The following is a 24,494-nucleotide window of genomic DNA, read 5'->3' as shown; positions in this document are numbered from 1 at the left end:
AGAGCTCCAGCTTGGCATCACTCAACACACAAGCAATGGTGCTCATGGCTGTGATTTGTGTGGTCTACGGTAAACTCTGCTTCCTCGAAAATGTGTGGCATCATACAGAGTTTATTTAGAACGTAGGTCTCTCGGGCACACTATGTAAGTTTATTGTTTATCATTTGCTGGGGAAGTCTTCTGAGGTCAAGGTAAAAAGCAGGAGGTGATATTTGATGTAAATGTTCCAAAGCACGTTATGTGGTTGCATGGTTGCAGTGGCCCCCGGAGCACTTTGCTGGTGGTCCGTGGAGATCTGGCTGGTGGAAGGTGCTGGCTTTCCCCATTTCCAGCTGCTATATCATATTTAATGTATTTTTAGCTTCACTTAATATTTTCCTAATATTCCTTTTCCATGTAAGCAATTAGTGTGGTTACCAGGGATGGCAACAGAAGTGATATTCAGCATCCAGTGGGAGAAGAGGTGGTCTGTACAGCTGTGTATGGGAGAAGATGCACAAGACAATCTCCTTATTAAGAAGTGGGGGGTAACCCCCCAAAGAGCCACAGTTTTAACACCTCTATTTCTTCATTCACTAAAATGAACAATTTTTTAATTTCTTTTCCTCAGAAAATTCTGCTGACACATTCATTACTATCACTGAAGATGAAGGAAGAAACAAACAAGTTGCAGTTTTTGGCCTTTTGCCATGAAGTAAAAGCAGGAAGAAAAAAACAACATGAGTCACATTTGCTTTCCTGATTAAGCTTGCAAAAAAGACATAGACAAGACAATGGGATTTAAAAAATATGTGAAATTGCTGGCCTTGATTGTTGCAGTTTTATATATTTTTTTTAAATCCTAACTTTATAATGCAACTGGAGATTACTAGATACAGTAGACATGTCTGCAGAGTTAACTCACCAATCTAAAAAGCAGAAAAAAGTCTTCTGAAGAACATTTGGCCATGACACTAGAATTGTGCCATTTTAACATTTATTTCTGAAAAACTTGAAAAGTTTCTAAGATTCAAATAAATTTCCCAGTTAGCCTCCACTGCCTTAATTCATATTTATTTACTTTCATCTTGGCTTTTTCTAATCAAAAGAGACTCATCAAATCAACTGGAGACAACTTTAAAAATATTATATGAAAAAATATTAAATGAGGAACATTTGCTGAACAAAGAAAAGTCTCTTTTTATACTTTTTTTCTTTCATTCTTATTTAATTATCCATGAAACTACACTGACTCCAATTTGCATGTGAAGGTACAGCTGAGAGAAGTCAGTCCCTAACCATGCAAGCATGCTTTCTATTACCTTTGAGGAAAAATATATTAAATATTAGAGAAGTAACAAATTAAAGTATTCAGCTTCTGAATCCTGCTACCCAGTCTAACAATGATGCTTATGTACAAGTGACTCTTATTTAGGAAAACAGTCCCTGGAGATGGGGATCTTGTGTATAAAGGGGAGTCATTGGCTCCCTCTGAAATGCAGCAGAGTTCAGGCTCCTAAAGTCTCCCTCCGCCTCCAGATAAGAGAGGGGTACTTTTTACAGTTCTCAAGAGTTTTTGCTTGATGCCTAGAAAACACCAAATCCCTTATTGGCTTTAGACGTCTGTAAGATTTCAGTAGAGCACACTCGCTGAATCAATTTCCAAGACTTTGCAACTGAGGGCCTTCCTAAACCTCAGCTTAAGGATTTAAGGAGACTAAATTTGCTCATCAATGGCTGACAGAGTAAAACACAAAATTGCACAAAGCTGGATGGAAAAATCACTTCCATGTATGAGGGTTTTCCTCCCTTTTCTTCCCTAGAAGCTTAATCATCATCTAATGGTTACTGTTGTTCCATCACTGTGACAGGGAGCAGCAGGTAATGCTTAAAAATTAAGCAACAAAAATAATATTAATAAGGTGGGGTGGGGTTTTTTGGTGGTTTGGTTTTTTGTGGGGTTTTTGTTTGTTTGTTTGTTTTAAAAAAAACCAACCCTGACTCGTATATCCTGACTGGTAGGAACTTCCTCTGGCATCTGTCTGGACAGTTACAGAAAAGTAGGGAATATAAATATGTTTTTATAACTACATGAACATTTTCTTCTCTTTTTTTCCCTCTCTTTTTCCACAAAGGCATTATCTACAAGGGTAGGTATGGTAATAACACTAGTCTTGAAACCCCAGTCCATCAAGATTGAAGGAAATACAAACTACAGGGAAAGTTGTTTTCAGTGACATACTGTGCAATCATGAGCCTGCTTTGTATGTTCAGGAAATTCTCATGAGTTTTCTTAATGAAAAAAAAAAAATCACTAAAAAAAGATTTGCTGTAAATATCTTGCGAGCCATGACAAAGTACCTTATAAAATGTAACTATTCATAAACAGTCTAGCCTCTGGAATTAAAACACTGACACTTTCTATTAAAAGGTGCTTAGTCACAGTTCACTAAATATTTACAACGAATCATTTATTCTCTAATTTCATTGACTTTACTGTCGTTAGCAAAAGTCAAGAAAACTTCCTGCATGTGTGTGAATAGCTTGTGTATGTAAACCACAGCTTGCAAAGTCAATTTTATGGAGGCAGAAAGATTTTCACATTATACAAGTAGGTTGTCGTCTTCTGTAAAAAACTATTTGCTGAAACTTCAGTTGGATGCAAGCATTCAAATGAATTGGAATCGGAAGGCTCAAGAGTAAATTGACATCATACTTTACAGGATACAAGAGAAAATAAAATTACACAGTTCCCCAAGTTCTCCAGCTCCTCATTTCTATCAGTAAGTTTTGTAGACAAATCATGGCATCCTTTCTCTGTCTTTCTCTCTAAACTCGGCCAAGGAAATAGAAGCTCAAGTAACGAGAGGATGACTGAAAAGTGCATTATGCAACATTACAGAAGCCATGTTACAGAAAGCAGTGTCAAGATTTGAGCTACTGTTATTGACAGGCATTTTACCAAATGAAAACAGAAGGTTTTCTGCTGTTGTTTGGGTGGGGATGGAATTGAGGGCTTGGGGTTTCTCTTTTAAGAACCTGACTGAGATGCTGTCCAAGCAAGAGAAGCTCAAATGCCTTTGTAGGTAAATGAGGCGCTTATAAAAATAAACAGGTCTCTGACAAAAAAATGCAGGCTTTAATACTATCAGAAAACAGACAACCTCCCACACTCAGCACTGACAATAAAATAATGCTTCTATGGGCTTGTCAAAGACAAAATATTCTTAAATTATGTGGTTTTATGACACTCAACTATCCTTCCACTGAGGCTTACATTGAAACCACCTAGTGGATTTATACAAATACCTATATCTGAATGTAGCCTTCATCCGGAGGAGTGTTTTCTCATAACTCCCAAACCTCTCCATGGTTTGATATCATTAATTTGTATGGCACTAGCAAGGTTATTGCTATCCTCTTGTTGACATAATTTCTGCCTGTTTTTCATGTTTTGAGTCTTGGTTCCCACCATTGTTGCTTTAAATTCCCCACTGCACTTACAGACAAGAATAGGCTTTGGGTGCAAGTCAAGATGACCGCAATTCCTCAGACAGAGAACTTGGATCACGAGTTGGCTGGCCTCGGACTCTAACAAGAACTATCTCTGTTCACAGTTCCTTTACCAGGACTGTCGACAAAGTTGCCAAAGAATTACTAGTGAAGATCTTGTAGGATAACAGCAGATCAACCACTGATCTAGATGTATTGAAACAGAAAAATAGCTAAAAATGGATGGCACTTCCTAAATTTCTCAGTGGTAGTTTTTGTCATAGAGGAACCAATTCAGAAGAAGGGCTTGATGTTTATTAATTTTTTTCAGAACACGAAATAAGGTTCACGTCTACCCATTTTGAAGACTCTGAGAATAACTATTATATTAAATGCACCCATATTTATTAGAATAAAATCCTCAACTCAAAAAATCCCCACAAACAACACCCAAACAAATGCTTGAAGACAAGCATCGTCTAATCTGTTACCAATAATCCCAGGAGTAACACAAAAGGTGCTATTTCCAAATCAACTTTAACTGTGCCCTAGCTTGTTTTGTAAATACCCAAGAGATCTTGGCTGCATGAGCCCAGCTGGAAATCTTTGGGCAACCATGGCACATGCAGACTTTCCACAAGAATTCTAGAAACAAAATGTCTCAGTAGTACGAAGACAAAGAGAACTTTTCCAAACCCTTTCCTGCAAAATCAAATAAAGCCCACACCATAAATATGTGGCTTTATACTCGACGTCCTCCCTTTTGAGGCAACACTGATAAGACAGAACAACCAGAAAGCTTTCCTGAAAATCAGGCACACCTCGAGCTGGTAAATGGAAAAGTTTCACAGGCTAATGGAAGTGGGTCAACTCATAGTCACAGGTGTCATTTTCTTGAGCTCTGCTTTTTAAAGACTTATTCATATTTGACCACAAAGACTAGACAGATGAAGAACCCACCACTGCTTACCTCTGTTGAGCCATTGACTATCTCACTGTTAAAAAGATGTTTTGGTTTTAGTATTAATTTACCTCTCTTCATTTTCCAATCAGTATCTATCATACGTGTGGGATTCAATGCTCTGAAAATCATCAAGAGATTCAGTCGATACAGTCACTGGAATCCAAACAGCAATTCAGTTGACCAAATATAGGGTCAATGTTACAGTGATATGACTAGATCTCTAGGCTACACAAACTACAAAAGGATTTTAGACTTCCACAGTACGTGAATTGGACGCTGACTTTGATCTCTTTTTCTGTGAGGTTACAGACCTTAATTTCCCATGTTAACAGTGACCAAGCACCTTTTGACACTGTATTTCATAAAGTACACAGTAAGAGAATAAAAGAAACTATGTATGATTTGGAATCATTACTGCCACTGTTTTCACAACACCCCTCTATTCCCAAAAGCCAGACAGGGATATTTAGACTAAAAAGCAGACAATTCACATGAGTCCACCCACCAAACGATCAAGAGCTGCTACTGACCCTATCATTACCTTTGATTCAAAATAAGTCTTACTTAATTAGTCTGATAGTTATACTTTGAGCAACCACACTTGACAAAAAATCCCCAATCCAACATATAAAAAGCCAAAAACTAATAGCAAGTTAAAACATTAAATACTTCTAGGATATTTCAAATAACATGACCTAATTAATGCTACAGGTTTTTAAGCATTTGCATTTTGACAGCCATTTCAACCAATATGAATGAGAAACATTGCATAACGCATGATGAATACATAAGAAGTCATATAGAAGATGTCACTACACTGATCTTTTCATGTACACTAATGAAAAATAATACACTTAATATATCACAGATGTCTATAACCAGTAAAACCCTGATGGTATCTTTTAGGTCTCTTATATGTTTTAGATTTCAAATTGACTCTGGATGTTACTTTTCCTTACCAAAGTATTATCACAAACTGCATAGGCAATTAGCATATAATGCTTCTGAAAGTACAAAGCCCTTTGTTCTAAACCAGTGATAAATAACTTGTCTTGAAAAAGAATCAGGTAACAACGAGCAGCATAACAGGTATGTCGTAATTTTATTTTTAACACAAGTTACCCAAGCTTGAAACAACACACCCTACCTTATCCACAGTTTTATGGAAATAATTTTTTCACCATTTCTTCCAAAGCCAAAAGCAGGGCAAGTAAAACATCTAGTCTTTACTGTCCTTACATGTGATTTTAATTCTGAATTTCTTTGTATAATAAAAGAAACAGAGATACTTTGCTTGAGAAAATGTAGGAAATATGGTTAAATGGCTTCAGATGCCTTTTCACCAAATGAAAAATTACAAGAGTACTGCTGGTGAGAATGATTAATGTGCAAGCACAATTAACATGCAATCACATCTCTATATTTCTATCACATTCCTATATTCCAATTAATGGAACAGCAACACAGGTAAGGACTGAAAGCCCAAAGAAAAGATCGCCATGGATTATCATGTTGAATGTGGGGAACTGATGAAATTTCAGTGCAATTTTAGATGCACTAAAAAAATGTTTTGAATCACCAGTTAAAGCTTTCATAAATAAGTTTACAAGAAGTCATTACAGATTATGTTTCTGGTAAATAATGAAGCTGAATATGCTGGCTTTTAGCTGGCATAGTACTAATTCTAACAAATTCTTCCTATACTTCCTCTTTCTTCCAGACACAGTCTTCTTATATTTTTAAGTTCCCTTTCCTAAATTGCATCAGCTATTCTAAACATTGACAGTATCCCTTAAGTATGCCACTTAAGATACAACTGATCTTAGTGCTTGCAACCTAAGATGGATGACTTTCTACAACTAGAAAAATATGCCATGTTTGAAAATATGCCAACTCAGGTTTTCAAGAATATGACTACCACTACAACTTTAGTCCATGTATATATAAGTCAAGACATATTGAAAAGCGTATTAACTTGCTGTGGTCATACCTAGATGTTAGGGGTTCGTATACAGCTTGGAGAAATTGAAGGAGTGGCATTAATCTAGATTTGTTCAAACGTTTTTAAAATAGAGGAAACACAGAATCACAGAAATAATCATTAGACAGATTGTTAAAAATATACTTTACTGAACTCAATACAGGGGAGGAAAAAAAAATTGTCTCAATTAATGAACTTTTGTAATTACTGTTGTGGTTTCTTGTGCTTATCAGGGGTGAAGCATGCATGAACTCCAAACACCACAAACACCTTTACAACTAGCAAAAAGAAATCAGGTTAGATGAGGATACTGAGGGGACTGTTTAGTTCCTCTCTTGACTTGGTTTTCATCCAGCTTGTACAGTCGAAAGGCCTTTAATCTCTTAACTAGTTTCATTAGCATCTCTGTAGAGATTCAGGGTGTTTAGAGTGTCTGGGAGGCTTTCATGTGCTAGAGTTGAAAAGCTTCATATGAGAAATCAACAAGCCCTAGCAAAGTAAGGCTTGGCACAAAATACTGTTATTACTTTATATATATAACATATGAGCACCTTGTTCCTATGCCTGGCACTACAAAAATTTGTAAAAGAACTATCCTAACTTGTTGACCAAAGCCAAAAAGAACAGATATTCAACACAGAGTGCAAATGCCTATAATCACTTCACCAGAGGAAACACACTGACAACCCACAGGCCTTTGTTCTGGTGGAGCACCAGGGAGGAAAGGGCACCATTATAAAGCTTTATAGCACACAAGATTCCGGGGAGATGTTAAAGTTCTTGTGAAACCTCTCGAAGTCTCCAGTGAAGAACACACTAAGCAAATATGCCCTGAGGACCATTTGTGTGTGCTTGGTCCTTACTCGGCATAGGAAATTCCCCCTGTCCCTTTCAGCTTTCTGCAGACTCCTAAGATTATTCAAAAAGTTTATTTCACTTTACAAGATGACATTTGCAAAAGAAAACCCACGTAGAGTCACATCTGTTCACTTGCAGAATGCTTGTCGCTAAACTAAATGAGTTTTAAACAAGATTTTCGGGTAGCAGTATAACTAGGCATAAGACAACAGAGTCTGTGATGCACTCTCAGGAAATGCAGCAGAAAATTTGTAGCTTGGAAAAGGAAGTGGGAAACATGGCCAGAAAGCCTTCTGTGTCCCAGCCAGAGCCACAGGCTGCAATCCCGTCACCAAAATACCCCCTTGCAATGCTGAGACCTAGACATTGTTCTCAAAAGGCAATCAGACAGCAGTCCTCACATTGCCTCCTATGATGAAACTTCTCAAAGATCAACTTTCAGGTAAAGCAAAACCCATCTTTTTCTTTTTTCCCCTCTTCCATTCATATTTCCTCTTCCTCTTCATATTCATAAAGAACTCTCTTCTGTTCCCTTTTCACCTTAAACAACATTCAGAAATCAAATGGTTTTCATCAGCATCTAGTCCACAGAAACCAATTACATGGCATACGGTGAAAAAAACATGAAAACGCCACTACAAATGCTTGAAAACTTTTTATGATCATTAAGGGGTTTACATCCATGGACAGGACAAAGAACAGCCTTTTCTTTACTACATTTTCTTTACTACAGGCAGAGAGTAGCCAGAATAAAACTGCCATCAAATATCAAACTGCTGAAATGGCAAATAACTAAATACCTACTAAAAATTTTTCCCTATGATGTCCTATATTCTAGAAAAATTTCACTAAATATTTCACTAAAATTTTAGGTAAAGCTGTTTCAAGATTTTAATAAGCACATTCTATTTGCAATAGAACAGTTACTACTGACTAAATACTTAATAGGACTGTTGAAAGACAATTACCTCATGTGAAAGAAAATAAACATCAAACCATTATTAAGAAGTTTATACTCATAAGACAAAATCTTACGAAAGGCCTTTTGAAATGCTCCAAACCCAAGACTTTACACTTTCTCTTGTAACCTGGTCTAGAAAATGACTTTTCGGCCATTAATATCTCTTGATACAGAGACGGAAAATGTTGAGTTGTCGTGTCACAAGAGGACAAGCCACAGAGGACACACGTCCAAAATGTATGCAAGATCGTAGCGCAACTACAGGCAGCTCCAAACCGCTGCCCATTTTGCATACCCTGGCTGCTTCCCCTGCCTCTGGACATAGCCGGCCCAAAGAAACCCACATCCTAAGCCACAGGCTGGCAGGCACCTGGGCTAACTCTTCACACAGGATGACAAAGTGCTTTAAATTTACCAATGTCAGGTGGACATCCTCAAAATTTGTATAGTGTTTTTAAATAACAAAATTACTACATCCTTCCTGACCTTTCCTGCAACAAAGGTAATGCAAAAAAATAAACAGCTTTTTCCCTAACCCTTACCATCACATTTGAAAGAAGGGGACTGTCGAGGCAGGTAAAGCACAAGTTTTGCCTACTCTTCTTCAGCACAGATTTAATGAAGACGAATGACCACTTCATGATGTGACTTCTCAATACACTACATGTTCTTAAGACTCCAAGACACTCATCTTTTATTCTCTTCATGCAACCCTTCTCACGCAGCTGGGAGACTAGATGGTTTTGAGTGTGCACACACGTTAAGAGCAAGAGGATATTTAAAAGAGGAAATATCATCGAGATCTCCTTCTACCCTTTCATCCATCAGCAAAATATGCAATTAGGAGCTCTAACGAAGGATTATAAATTATTTTTCACAGCGAGCTTGAAAAATGACACAACATTATCTTTTCTTCTGGAAAGTTAAAAATGTCTGCTACTAAAGGGGCTGATTTTAACCTGTTCGTTTAACTTCTGAATTTACTAGCTTGTTGCTGACAAGATACAAAAATTTTAACTCACACATGTGGCATTATATCTTCCTTCAGTCGATAATGCACAGGCAAATATGTAGTAAGAAATCTGCTTTTAATTGGCTTGGCTGAAGAACTTTTGCAAATATATATGTTATTAGTTCTTACTTTGAAGGTTATAAACAGAAGTTGCCAAAAATAGTTTTCATGGTGGCAAATTCTGTCAGCCCTCACACATTTTATTGAAAAATATATAGTATTTTGTTAACTTTCTTGCAAAAACAGAACGCAGCAGTTATGCTTTGTTATGCAGTCAAAGAATCAGATTCAAAACCATTCAGGAAATCAAAAAGAAGTTAAATTTTATTTTACTTCAGACCCTTTGGGTCAGAGAGCAACTAATAGTTTAACAATAACAATTAAATGTATTGATTTGTTTCATGTTATCAAGCAACTTTCTTACTTGGCCTATATAAATCATTTTTATATTTGCCTTCAGAGAAGCTATAAAAACTTTCAAGAATAAGGCTTCTGCTTGGCAGAAATACACATTACAGATTATATCTTTCGCTTCCTATCTAGGCTGATTTTTAAAAAATAGGCTGGGACATTTAATCTCTAAAATGAAGGCTTTGGAGCACATTAATCTGAGCCTAAAATCAGAATTTACTAGGAATTTCAAATATTTACAGAAATAAATTTGAAAAATTGCACTTTAAAAAAAACCCTATGTGATGCTAAAAGCGTTTTAGCTAAGTCTAAATAAAGATGAAGATCAGGGTGGGATTTTTTTTAAATAAGAACCTGCACCATCCTGTTAGTGCGGAAATGAGTAAAACTGATTAGAGAGGTGGGTTTTTATTAATATTACTCAGCTAATTCAGTTTTCCAAACTTCCTTTCAACAAAGCTAACATTGCTTAGTTTCTCATTGCATGCATTTTGTAATTCTATTGATGGTTACCTATAGTACTATATAAATTTTATTTCACATTTACAATATATACCAGCATATGTTAAGTGTCTATTAATCCTCTTCACATATTTCAGTCACAGTGAACCAGTTGATATGGATCTTTATATTCTAATCAGCAAAAGAAACATCACCTGGAAATACACAGATTAGTTTCATTGGTCCAAACTCAGAAAGAAATCTCTCTGCAATCATCTATATCTCCTATTTGGGGAGGGTTGTCAGAAATAAAACAGCTGGAGATTTTACTGTTGTTGTTGTTCATTTCTGGTAATCCTCTGCCTGCAGTTTCCCCTGAGTAAGTCCTGCTCTTGCTAATACACTTTGTGGTACACAAGTGTCCAATCAGTGTTCAACCTCTGTTTTCATAGATGTAGCCTCTAAGATTCTTATTTTGAACTTACTCTGTTATACATTCATAAACGTTAAGAAGTGTTCAGGATCATATGAAGGAACAAATTAAAAAAGGTGATGATTCTTCAAAAAAATGCTGATAGATTATTTAACCTGGATAAAGTAATTATGAGATTATAAACTCATTAAATTATTACTTTAATGGAACCATAAAGATCAGTAACACAAACATTCCTCACACCTCTAAAATACAACCTGCATCTCAGCCACATGAGGGATCTAGATGGTGCAACATCACCACACAACTCTTATTTAACACACTTGCTTCTTTTTAATATAACCTCCTGCTAGCTTCTTCACTTGCGTTTTTGGAGAAATTGGAGAGGAATACACCATAGAGAAACCTCCAGCCCATTAACACTCAACATTAATTCCCTTGGCCCTCCTGGGAAGAATGTCCTCACCAAACAGTAGTGCTGGCCAACTCATTCTTGTGAATTTACGTGTTAATCTACTTCCTTATGAACTTTTTGCAGAAATAAATCCAAAAGGTGTAAAACTTTTCCCCAGTCCCCAAACAACTTGCTGGGAAGGGCCAGATTTCATGTATTTTACATGAAAGGTCAAAAACTCCATGAGATCTTACTTATTCATAACTGAACACAGGGTCTGCAACTGAAGAACAAAATTAATTTTAAGTACAGGCTTTTTCCTAAACAATGGTCATCAGGAGTCTGAGCTTGACTAATCCTGTATCTGCCATATTTAAATATATACATCTGCATTTCTTGGTAGCCTTATGACAACATTCTCAAGCTTCTTCTACCTTATGCTTAGGAATGCAAAATAATGAAAAACAATTATTAAAAAAATCCCAAAATCCTATCTGAGGTTTTCCATCTCATGCACTACCTGAACTCCATTTGGACAGGGCTGCTACCACCTTCCCATAAGACTGCCTATGTGCTGCATTTGAAATCTAAGTAATTAGGCAGGAAAGTGATGTAAATCAGCACAGATCCAACGGCAGAGCCCTGTGGAACCAAACTCCGGGTTTCAAATAGACATATATATTTTAAAGCAAGAACACCAAATCCAGCTACTTAAGACCCCTTTCTTTCTGTGTTAAGTGTGGAATTCAGCTTGAATCCAGAGATAAAAATCACAGTGTGGATCCATCTTTTACATGCAGGTCATTTTGTATCCTCTGACTTTTCTATCACCATCTATAGCTTCTAAACATCCTACATCCGTAAGAGAAAACAAACATTTCCTTCAGTTAGTACTTTTTAGAACAGATTTAACACTTAATTTTAATCAACTGACCATTTATTAATTTTTACCCCCAAATCCATTTTTTCCTTGAAGTCCATGATTAAGATGGATTTCAATATTAAGATGACATTCACCTGAAAACAAAAAAATTATAACATCCATCTTAATTAACTCAGTGCTAAGCTTTGCTTCCCTTACCAGGAATGACCTGGTTAGCATAAACACAGTTCTTAGTATACTTATGATTTAATTCATTTTACATTTGTAGCATACACCAAATGTTCTAAGCCAAACAAAAAAAGATAGAAAGGATAGCAAACTCATGTATCCAAGTATGCACTTTCAATTTACTCTAAAATCAGATTTCTATAAACAAAAGTCTTGATGTAAAACATTTCTATAAAAATGGATGAGAACAAAATTGGTGGTTTTTGCAGAGCATAGCAGAACTGGAAACTAAAAATATTATTTTAGGTGGTGAAAACAAAAATTTTTGCATATGTAAGTGAATTATGGTGGGTTTTCCTGTTGCCTGTAATTTAGCTTCAGTAATGAGGAGCTTTTTGGGTCTTTCTGTGTTGTGTTTTTTTTCCCCCGGGGAAGAGGGGATTTTAGCATTTCTTAGAAGTCAACTGAGAGGAACAGCATCTGAAAAAGATAAAAACAACTACTGATAAAATAATTAATTTGGTTTCAGCACAGAAGCTATGGAAATGCTGTTGTAGAAAACCAAGGGCAAACATGTGTCTTAATTATAAATCCTAATCCTTCATTTAATTGTTTAGTTTCCACAAACTTCCAAAGTTTGAAGTACACTGTATGGAACTTTCAAAATTAATTCAACTAAAACAGCTTATGATTGCTTCCTACAGTTTCTAAATGATGCTACAATTCATAATTTTACATTGCATGTTTGTCATGTTTGTTGCAAGTTGGCAACTACTGCATTTTAATGGAAAGGTTATGTATTTAAAATATTTTCTCTCCCCCCTTTTTTTAATAAGAATAGGAAATAGTTAAGACTGTATCTAACATTTCAACCATGTTTTGTAAATTAGGAAATCATTTATTAAAGGTTGAGCAATCACTATCCTCAGTGAAGTATGGGAAAAGTACTGTGAAATTAAATGACTTTTTCATGATCACTTAAAAATAAGGAAAACAAAATCAATTGCAAGTAATATCCATTTTCCAAAACATTTTTACTTTGCCAAGACTTTTAATGGCCTTTTTTACACTCCTATTTTCAGCAAAACTTCCAGGAAGAAAAGCGAGAGTTTTGCTTTAAGCAAAGAACAGGGACTAGGTCCACAGAAACAGCTCAGTTTCAAGGGAGGCTTCAAGAAATTTAGATCCACAGCAAATACAAGCTTGTGATTGAATTGCAGTTTGTGATGGAAAATTTATCAAGGGAACAGAATAGCTCATATGACTATCTCAATAGCTTGGTTTATAGCTAGCAATAAAACTGCACACATTTTACTACTTATGAGAAGCACACCAGCAGAGTGACACAGGGAAATTTACCCTTTTCAATAGAGTTGCATCTTATAAATTCCTTAATTGCAAAGTTCCTACTGGTGCTTAATGAAGACATAAGTATCACAAATTCAACAAATCAAAGCGAGAGGTTCTATATGACTTGCAAGATTTGAGCACCCTTGGTGGAAAAGTTTACATATGAAGAGCAATAAAAAGGTTGACTGAAAGTCAGAATTCAATTTCCTTGTCTGATGAAGATACTATTATACTGTACCCAAAAAGCCATTAAGGTCCTATAAAAAAATCAATAATCAATGTACCTTTTTGTAAGCAGAGGAAATAAAAATAAATCATAATGCTTAGCAATGAAGTTCAGGAGGTATATCAAAGGTCTGATTTACTACAAAGATGACATTTTGGTGAACCTCAAAAATACTTTGTCTCTACCAGCTTCAAGAGTTGATATTTTTTAAAAAGTTGACATTTCCAGTAATTGCCTCATTTTTAGAGCCATCATCCCTGTCCATTTTTATCTCAGTATATTGTTGAGATTTGCTCAAATGTATTTAAAATTTTTGTTTAAAGTGACACTTTTGTGTTTAAGTAAGTCTAAGTAAACTGTCCCCCAGAGAACCGTGTCAACATCCAAAGCAAACCTATACTTAGAGAGATGTGCTGCTTGTACTCTAGATGATAATGGTGGTTGCCTAAAAGTGAATCTTGTATCCCCAGCAGTAACTGACTGTTCCAAACTTCTAAGTGACAATGCTTTCATATTAAAGTTTACCTGAGCAGTAGGTATAAAGCTTAAACTGTTAACTGCCCACAAGTTAGAGCTAACCTCCCTTTTCTTCCTCTGTGCTGATGTATTTTAAAGTGACAGTTATGAAGGCTGTTGACTTCAGTGCAGTGAAGCAAGTATTTCCCCGGACTATTTCAGAAGTTGCTGCAAGACTTCCAAAGATTCAATTTTGAAGAGCATCTTCCTAAAATCTCACAGCTACTAGAAAGTATTAGTTAAATAATTTCTATTATTTTCAGAACAGCAAAGATATAGTCAGAAAAAAACCTCAAAAGATAAAATATTGCTTGAGAGTACTTATCCTGACTGAATACCCCATTTTGATCAAAATACAAAATTTCCCAGCTTGTCCATGACCATCGTTATTGATTTTGATTGTTACAAGCGTGGCAACAAATGACTTTGTTATAGGTCTCATGCACTGGCTATTTGAGATCCATTTCTATATCTGCAGCAAATCATTGCTGTAAAAGCAGAACTCATGCAGAGCAGTGAAAGTAGCACAAATTGCAACAGTGGCAGGGTAGGAAGTAAAGCTATGGTCTTAGGGGAGGGTCATAAAGAAAGTGCTAGTGAGCTGTTACAGGCTTGCAACCACAGCCAGAGCAGCGAACGAGACTCAACTCTATAAACTGCTGACTACCCTAAAGAGCCCATGAGATTTAGAAGTTCAGAGACGTAGATTTGGAGAAATTTTTCATAATTGTTTATGGTAACACATTTTAGAAGTTCATATTGCAGATGCACATCCGTAAAGCTTGCTGCAGCTAGGAAGAATGAAAAATAACAGAGCATCAAAATCTTTGGAGTGGGAAAGGGAGAAAAGGACGATAGAAATCTCTTGCTTGCATGCCTGATCCCAGACTGATACCAAGCCCAGAACAGTTCTTCAAGCAGATCTTTATCCTCAGCCCATATCTGCATCGCTCATCGTGTATCATCACCCAGAGAACAGCATGCAGAAGTCCTGAAAAACAGCTTAAACACTCAAAAACTTCTCACTTGTAACCAGCTGTCTCAGTTTATGTAATAAATCACCTTTCCCTACAAATCCTGCTTCACTTAAATCAATCTCTATAAGTACTCAATGATCACTGAAGTCACCTAATTTATTTCAATCAAAGTTTTGGAAATAGGCCATGATTGTGACTAATTATTAAGGCTATTAGGGGAGGGCAAAAAAACCCAAATTCAATATACCGTCACAAACAATTCTTAAGACTCCTTTTACATTACTGCTATGTAACCATTTGGTTTTTTCCTTCCATCCCTGATAATGTTCTGGTTAAAACCACCACTGCGACAAAGCAGAGGAAAGGGATTCCCAGCTTGTCAGCTCTGGTGCTCAGCTCTTGCAGACACAGTATCTGTTGCCAGAAGGGTCTTCTCAAAGCAGATCCTGAGCAAGACACACTTGTTAAATGATGGGCAATATTTGTATCTTGCTAAGTGCAACCCTATCTTCTTAGCATGACCCCGTAAGCCCTTATAAGTGATACATCAGGCATGAACCAGCCCCAACGTACCACAGTTCTTACAGACACACGTTGTAACTTTCTACTCCATGGTCAATACCTTTGCAAAACCAGTTTTCTGGGACAGTATTTTAGATTACAGAAGGATTAACTTATTGTCTGTAATCAACATATTAGTGATAACAAAACATCCTAAAGACAGAAAAAAGATGAGCATGAAATTTATTTACATCACAGAGACCAATCTCAGAGGGAAAGCAAGAAATTGATGAAACCCAATTTTTAAACAACATGTAAGTTTTTGCTCATGCTTCTGTTTCTCTGGTATTTCAAACAGTGGACTCCACAACACCTCAGCTGAGCTATCTATCCACCCATCCCTGTCACGTGCCCCCTTACCCTTTGCCTGCTAGGCAAGAAACCGTGTGCCGCATCTAATCCACCGGCAAACAGGTGCTGCTCAGCTGCTGGGTGCACACTGACCTCTCAGCTTCTGCTGGGCCAAACAAACTGCTCCCTGCCCATACGTCACGTCCATGAGGGGGGAATTTAATAACTCTGATCTGCACCACTCAGCTAAATGTAGTTAAAATACGCCAAAGATTTTAGTTGACATTAGCAAGACAGTATAACTGAGTAAACTCATCGTCCTACCATACCACGCTAGAATGGAAATGCTTAGTTACAACCATCGTGGACAAAAGAGAATTTCAACATTCAGTAATAACAGTAAATAATGTTGTCCTTTAATCACACTTTGATGTTATTGATAAGTAATAACCATCAGTGTTACACCCCTGCTAATCTCTACATAGTACTTTTCATGTACGTATAAAGTTACTTTAGAGAGACAAACTGCGACAAGCACAGCTGGAAGATTTGCTCAAGATTTCAAACACCACCAACAGCAATGCTGAAAAGACTGGGTGTCTGTTCTCTTGACACCCAAGCCACCACTACAACCATATGGCATCTTGTCTCCTATGTAACAGTTTCCATTGCTGAATCTCAAGGAGGTTTTTTATGTGAAGTTTAGCTGGACCCTAGATACTTGCTTTTAAACAAAGCTTCTATTTTCTCCTTCTGTGCAGTCTTGCCCTTTGTCACTACCTAATTATCTCAGTGCATGAATTACCAGTTCTTTTAAAGGCTGAAGCCTAATGACCATGGGAAGCTGAGTGCAGGATCAGGACCTTGCACAAGTGCACGGATTCCACTCCTGTACTACACTACCAAACCCTGTGTTGTGCCTAGGGGGTTTCCACCAGTGATAAGTTTGGAGCCAGGGGAGCTGAGCAGGGAGACTGGTTCACTTGTTGTTTAGAACAGAGGAAAATATGATCATATCTCACTTAACCTAATCACAAATCAAATTACAATTTGGTTTCAAACATTAAAACAATGCTTTGATACAACTACAGAAACAGTGCTGCATTTTAAGACATGTCTCATTTTTGCTGTTATCACACCAGGTACTAATTTAACCAAAGAATAATTGCTCACTATTAGAAATGATCTTAAAACTCCAATCTATGACCAAGTTTCTGGCTGAAATGTACAAGTAACTAAAAAGATGGGAATGGAAAAGGATGTCTGTAGTTGCTCTTTCTATGAAAAAAAAGTAAGGGCGAGGTCTTTTTTTTTTTTTTTTTTTTTTTTTTTTCCCCAAAACCCTCAGGCATCAGACCACACAAAGACATTTTAACTGGTCAAAGCTCAGAAATGTAAAGAGGAAGTCCTCTGGACCAAAGAAAACAGCACTCTTTCCAGAAGAAACTATGGTGGGTCTAACTGAGGTCCTTAAAGCTAAGACCCTTTCTAAGATGCAAGACTAAATTGATTCTTAAATACCTTTTTGAATTTAGAGATAAGAAGTTTATTGACTTCTATGCTTTATATTTAGTGAGTAGGGACCAACCTAAAAAATTATGGCTAACTGACCTAGAAATTAGCATTCATCAGACTGTCCCAAGTACAAACACGTTTCTGACCCTTTCCTGTTTGAATATGACAAAAATCATACCATAAATCACACAACATACACACAAACAAGGTCCACTTTGAGATCACTATGATTTGAGAACATCAAGACTTGCTAGATCCAGATTTTAGTTTCCCTAAAAAAGAAGCAATTAACTAGTTGTCTTAGGACAGAGACCAGTATTTGGGATGAGGTTTATTTCAATATTTAACACTGTTTGGTCATCACTGGGATAATCAATTTTCAATCACTGCAATAACTCTTATCTTTACAAAGACAAAAGTAGTGGTCCACTTGGTGCTTAAACTCAAAGCAGATCCAGACCAAAGCAGATTAGTTGAACTACAGGATCATATAATCTCTGGCAATCACGGATAGTCAAAAATTTTAACACTGAGTCCTAGTAGAGGGTTGCTGTCAGGATTAGGCATCTGGCAAACTGCTAAATTCCTGCCTTATCTGTAATAGTGGAATAAAATCAATTGATCATAAGCATTACTTTGAATGATAACTGATATTCACCCATTAATCTAAAATACACACATCCTATTATGATACCAATTCTCAGTATCAGAAATCTAAATACCAGATATGTAAGTAACTGGCAGTTATAATTAGGAGTAGAGAATATATTATGTAAACAGTACTTCAGTTTCTACTGAGTTAGTATAAGACTTTCTTCTGAATCAATGACAAAATAAAACAATCAGATTTTCATAGCATATAAGATCACCTAAACATTGTCAAATAGATCATAACAAAACAGGAGTGCCATATCAATAGAAAACTTATTTTGATTATCTTCTAAGTATATTCAATTATTTTTAATTTGTTTAACTGGGGTATATACGAATTTATGGAAAAAAACAGTTAGAATGCTTGTTTTTAAAATATCAATTAACAGCTATTATTTTCACGCTGCAGAGCATTTCCATTTTTAGATAACATGCTTTTAACTCAAGATCCAACTTTAGTTGTTGGTCCACAGAATTCAAGAATCTCTGGACTTTTGGCATTCCAGTCTGAGTACAAATTAACATAATTCGAACAGTAGCCAAACACAGCTGTTCTGAAATGAATTTCCCCAAAACTCAGGGTTTGTATTTTTATATTTGACCATCTGAAAGATCACAAAAATTGCACTAACATAACTTTGTGAAAATGTAGCAAAAACATTTTCTCAAAAACAGCTCTAAAGCTGGAACCCCAAATTTCTACTTGATACTAAATATGATTTCCATTTTTATGGAAAACATTTGCATTATTTCCATTAATGACTATCAAGAGAGCTTTCTGGAGTCTTTTTATTATTTAATTTCCATCTGCGAATAATTTATACTATCTTCTAATGAAAAACATTCCTTATATTTTATTTCTAACGTGTTGTTACACCCTTCCATCTGAAAATATTAACATCTCAATAAAATATACATATATATTTGTATACATATACACACGTATATACACTTACCATCTATTAGTTTTTAGATCTTGTAACAGATAACACATTCTTTAAATACTGAGGGCTTCTGAATTTTTAATATTTTGGGGACAATGATAAGGACATAATGAACTGGAGTTGGCGGTTCATTGACAAAGTGAATTCCACACAAAACTGTCAAGTTTATGTCTACAATGTTATTTTTGGCAGAAGAGTTCTTTGATAGGGAAAAGATGAAAAGAATTACAAGCATTGCCTGAAGAAGGCCGTGTCGAAAGAAATACTATTTTATCAGGGCTTAGTAGTAATGTGGGTTATAAGGAGACCCTGATAGTAGCATGAGTCTACTTCACCCTACTTGCAGTTTAACAGAATAATCCCTTTCTAGTTAAAACACTTCTGAACAGACACTCACAATTGTTTATTCCGAAGAAGTACTCAGTGAAACTTTTCAAAAAAGTAAGTTTATTGAAGTGGTCTAACTCACATGAGAATGTGCTGTATCTTCCTCTACGTTTTAAAAATAAAAAATTGCAAGAGATCCTTTCATCTTGTACTGACAGCAGATATATTGAACTCACAGTGTATTTCTTGGAACTGAGATAAAGTGCCATTCATTCATTGTCAGAATTTAAAACTAATATTAAATTGACCTCAGCTTTTAAAAACTACAAGGGCATATAATTTTTTTTTTAAATTACAGTATTTTGTTACAGTAAGGTAATTCACAACATCAGAAAGTAACTGTCACTGGCATGCTTTATTTTTACTCTTTGCTGAGTGTAATCATACACACGACCATTTCAACAATATTGCTACTCACTATTTGTATAACTCAATTTGAATATGCTGAAAAAACTACTACAGATAACACTGGTGGATCACAAAATAACAAATAGATCATGTATTCAGATCAATTATTTAAGTAAAACTCACATCCAAATGCAAGGATGGTCACCTGAAATTAAAGCTAGAAGGCTGGATCCAAAAGCCAAAAACTCCACACAACTCAGGACTACAAGAAAGAAAGTAAATAACCCACTAGGTTGCAAGATCAGGGCAGAAGGAGCTTCATGTAGACAGCACAGTACCACAGCAAGAACGGAACTCAACAGCATCAGTGTGATCAGAAGCGTAACTGTATTTCTTCTGTACATTGGAAAAAGATTTTGCAAAATTTGGAATGGTTATATAGTTACATTTCAAGTTCTAGAAAGAGTTGAAATTTAAAAACTTGTTATAAATCAGAATTCATTTAATTTTAAATTTATATTAAGTAATTACAGTTAACATCCAAGAAAGCCTAACTCAAAAGCCCTAGATCAAAAATTGGCTACAACTAAAATCAAATGTAGCAATTAATTAAATTTTTGAACCGTGGTACACATTATGATTTAGTTAGCAAATTCATCAGCCTCCACAAAGGAGCTGCCCACATTACAATGAGCAGCTTAGAAGAGGGTTAAACCATGTTATCATTTTGGACACTTTCTAGACTTATAATCTAAACTATGTCATTTAATTAATTACTTGGGTTGAGTAAAAGAAAATTTACGCCCACTATTTCTGAAATGTTGTGAGACAAAAATTATTAATTGAATTCTTCTTTTGTAAACAAAGGAAAATTGGAACTGTGAGTTGCATTTAGAGCAATACATCCAAAACGTAGCATGGTATTATCTGCAGGACTGCATTCACCATTTAAATGGCAAAGAAATTAAACATATCTGTTTTAATCAAATTATTTTTAGTATTAAAGGCTGCTATAACTGGAGAAATAATTTACTGTACAGGGCAACTTTTAGGGAACACATAAAACTAGCATGTCAAAATAAGACAGAATTTTAACACTGGATTTCTGGCCTCCTACAACCTTTATTAACTCTATAAATAAGATTATAGTTAATTGTCTATCTTGTATGGCATTTATAAGGAATAGTTAAGCTAGAGAGAACTGGATATACAGAATTTGATATAGGAACCGTTTAAAGCAATTCAAATATCCATATGGATAGCATGAAAATATAGGGGTGAAGGTATTCCTCCAAGTAGCTCTATTTGTCCCAGAGTTTGATTACCCCAGACAGTACAGACTAAGGTGTGAAGACGATACAATTCTGATTTCAAAAACCCCTCTGCAGCATTCCTGTGCAGAGAGACACAGTTACGAGTCTGTCTTCAGAAGGACTCCTACCATTCTAAAAATACTGTCCCACAGCTGTTTAAAATTTATTTTTTTAGACCATAGCACCACTGTTTGGTTGTTTCCAATTTCTGAAACCACAAATAGTAAAAGTGTACTCAGTCTACTGCAAACATAAATAGCAAATGCACGCTTCAGCACTTTTAAAAGGATATGGAAATTGGCAACAAAAATGCAGTTCATGTTGAAAATTTACGAGGGCCCTGCCATATTTCTTCAGAAATACAATCAGGTAAAAATTAGGAAGATCTCTACCAGCTGGGTGGCATTTTTATGTTTTTTTTACTTATATTTTTTTTAACTGAAAGACTTTCATTATGCAACTTCTGGCACTTGATAAAATAGAGCATGGTACCTTCGCTAAAACCACAGCTTCTTTGGTTATGTTTAGCATTACACAAACATCTTTCACCTTAGATATCCTCTTGCATTAGTGTGTTTAATTTCAAATACTCTAAGGCACATTACTTTTTGGCAAAATTATTTTAATGGCAATCAGTAAATGAGATGTACAAATTATTCTTTCCCTCCCCCAATTTCACAGGTCATTTAAAAATAATCCAACCCTTCACAATTATACTTTCACATATTTGGAACTTTATGTACATATTTCTATTAAAAGCTAAAGTAGTCCAATAATATAATATTTTTACATGGATTTATTTCAAGAAACACAGCACATAATGGCAAAGTATCTTCTAGGTAAAGGTAACAGTAGACATGTTAACAAATGTGATTACATTCTTTTGATGAACATCAAAAGTCTGAAAACCTGAAGGAAATGTCAATATTTTTTCGTCTGAAGTACACTTCTTGAAAGAAGTTCGGATCCCAAGGAAGTTGATGGGAGTTTAAAGTCAACGGGGCTGAGATTTCAGCCCTACCGTGTGTGAATTCAAGTGAGCTCACTAAGAAAAATACCTATCTAGAGTGCTATTTGTGAACTATTTTATCCTGACATAAATGCAACCAAAAGTAGAAACAGGTAATATTCCTTTTGATCAAAAGCAGTGTTTTGGTGCTTTCTATAGCAATAGACTTTTCTATCAATGGCATACCACTAGAAACCCTAACCTTTGAGATGTAACAGTCCAAAAATAAATAAATAAATAAATACAGCAATCTATGAGTTCAGACCAACAAAATCTTTTAAAGTGTATATATTTTATAAAGGATGGAGAGATTTTTTTTTTTTTTCTGATCACTTGCAGCTAAAAAGATAAGCTGAAAATATATACAACTTGTTAGAATTTATGAGGAATTTCTTTTGGTACAGATGTTACTTACTACAATCTTTACTAACCATGCAGTTTGGAGGTGGCATAGGCATATATTTATGTTCTTTAAAACAATTCTATACATTCTGAATGTTTTCCTGAGTAGACATTTTGTGTATTCACAGAAACCAATTTCCTAGTAACCTTGAGTGAATTGCAGACATGTATGCTTGATTTTGCCATGTACATTATATTAAAAAAAAAAAAAAAACAAAAACCAAACTAGAGATAAGATGATCACAGTCTGACTATGAAATAAAAGTTTGTCCAACAGGCCATAACACATTGGATAAAAGCACACATGTTAAATATTTTGTTAGATACATTTTTGCTGTGGACTTCATAATTTTTTTCTTTCCGATTTACTAAATCTGAAATACTAAATGTTTCTGACAGTAGGGTACTGTGATTAAAACAGTCACAAGATCTTTTTTTTTTTTTTTCCCCCCAAAAAAATTGGAAATGGATAAAGTGCTCTTGTACTGAATTTCCAACTGGTATTTGACCCAAATAAAAATTCCCAAGCTTGAAGTTGAAGCCTCAAGAGGGGACATGAGTCTAGAAATAACAATAAAATTGGTATCATAAGCCTGCAAATGATCCTGGCTGCAGACATGGGAACAGGTCATGACCTCAGGCTGGCAATCACTGCCTGAAGAGGTGGCAGTGCAAGCTAAGCATGACTAACTTCCTTCATATTTTTATATGCATGTTAAGATTTATTTTAAGAATGCACCATAGCAATTTTGTGCTCTCAGATTAGTTTATAATATATGACAGAAAAAAAACTCAATTTAAAATGAAATCACAAATTGGCATTTATCTCTCATTTAGCCTAACTTGAAGATCTTTTCTATAGAGAGGGGCTTACATTTTGTATTTTACTTTTTTAATGTTGATATATAGAGCCTGGAATATTTTTCTTGAAGCTATCATTAGTATTTTAGAATGAAAATTATGTCCTGCATAAATAAAGACTAAAAGAAAATATAAAGCCTTCTTTTAATTAACTAAAAATAAACTGATGTGCACATCACACTGCATTAGTATAGAATTACTTGTAGGATTGGGAATTTTTTTTTGGTCGGGGGGAGCAGCGGGGACATTTGGCAATTCCTTTGCTTCAGAAACTTTGTGTTACGCAGGTATTTTTCACTGGATATTATGCTTTGTGATGGAAAACCTTTCCCAACTGCTCATTAGAAGAAAAATATTAGTTTAAAATTTAAACTGTTTGCAAAGTATAATTTTAACTAGGAAAATTCCTGTTGTAAATATAGAACTGAAATACTGTGATGTGGTTAACTGCACCTGCCACCCAAAAGGATTTTGCAATATTATGCATAGACTTTAAAGGAAAAATTATTTGAGAGAAACAAATAATGGCAAGAGTACTAATAAATGTTTGATTAAATTTATTTAAAGGAATCATTTCAGTCCTTTTTAAAAAAATACTTCGTTGAGTTTACTAATATCTACACATACAGAATTTAAGTACCTACTCTTGCACTTACATTAAGAATAATATTTAAACACATGATTTTCTTAAAGGTCGTCTTCAGGGCTAAGGCACACACACACACACAGAAAATTAACATAGAATCAATGCTGTTTGCCCATCTGTTAATATGGGCTTAAAGGATAAACTACATTTGTAAACCACAACCTAATATGACATGAAAAAAAAATAATCTTTAAGATAGTAAAAGATATAACCTAAGACCACTGAAGCCAGAGAAAGAAAAAAAATTCATGCTTCTAACCATAACGTACTACACTCTTACACAAGAAAATGTTTTATTCTACAAGCTGTGGTTAAATAAATTATACACTCAATATGCATGGTGCAAAAATTTATATACCTCATGCAAAGCAATACTGAGAGAAGTGTAGCAAGCATCAAATCTATCTTAACTACAAAAATACTCTTTAGAAGAAATAACACAGCAGAAGGGTTAAGATGTAGAATGCCACTTGGAATATTACAGAAAAAAAAAAGTTTTGTCTGCTTTATTTCTACTGGG

The 24,494-nt window shown here is 35.3% G+C and overlaps 1 protein-coding gene across 7 annotated transcripts in view; it reads right to left on the bottom strand.

The window, feature by feature from the left end:
* SUPT3H (SPT3 homolog, SAGA and STAGA complex component) overlaps positions 1-24,494 on the bottom strand; it is a 279,815-nt gene that overhangs the window by 155,297 nt on the left and 100,024 nt on the right. Inside the window, exon 1 of one of the 7 annotated variants that reach the window (XM_074820230.1) lies at positions 15,968-16,031. The exons of 5 other annotated variants lie outside the window; for them this stretch is intronic. In XM_074820230.1, coding sequence (XP_074676331.1) covers positions 15,968-16,002 — 35 coding nt within the window. In that variant the 5' untranslated portion in view covers positions 16,003-16,031. Of the gene's footprint in view, positions 1-2,688; positions 2,693-15,967; positions 16,032-24,494 lie in introns of those variants that run through there. One more of the 7 variants, XM_074820231.1, reaches the window with a different exon arrangement.

This window comes from Strix aluco, chromosome 3 (genome assembly GCF_031877795.1).
Source record: "Strix aluco isolate bStrAlu1 chromosome 3, bStrAlu1.hap1, whole genome shotgun sequence".
Classification (NCBI taxonomy): Eukaryota; Metazoa; Chordata; class Aves; order Strigiformes; family Strigidae; genus Strix; species Strix aluco.
This window is presented reverse-complemented; position numbering and strand designations above follow the sequence as displayed.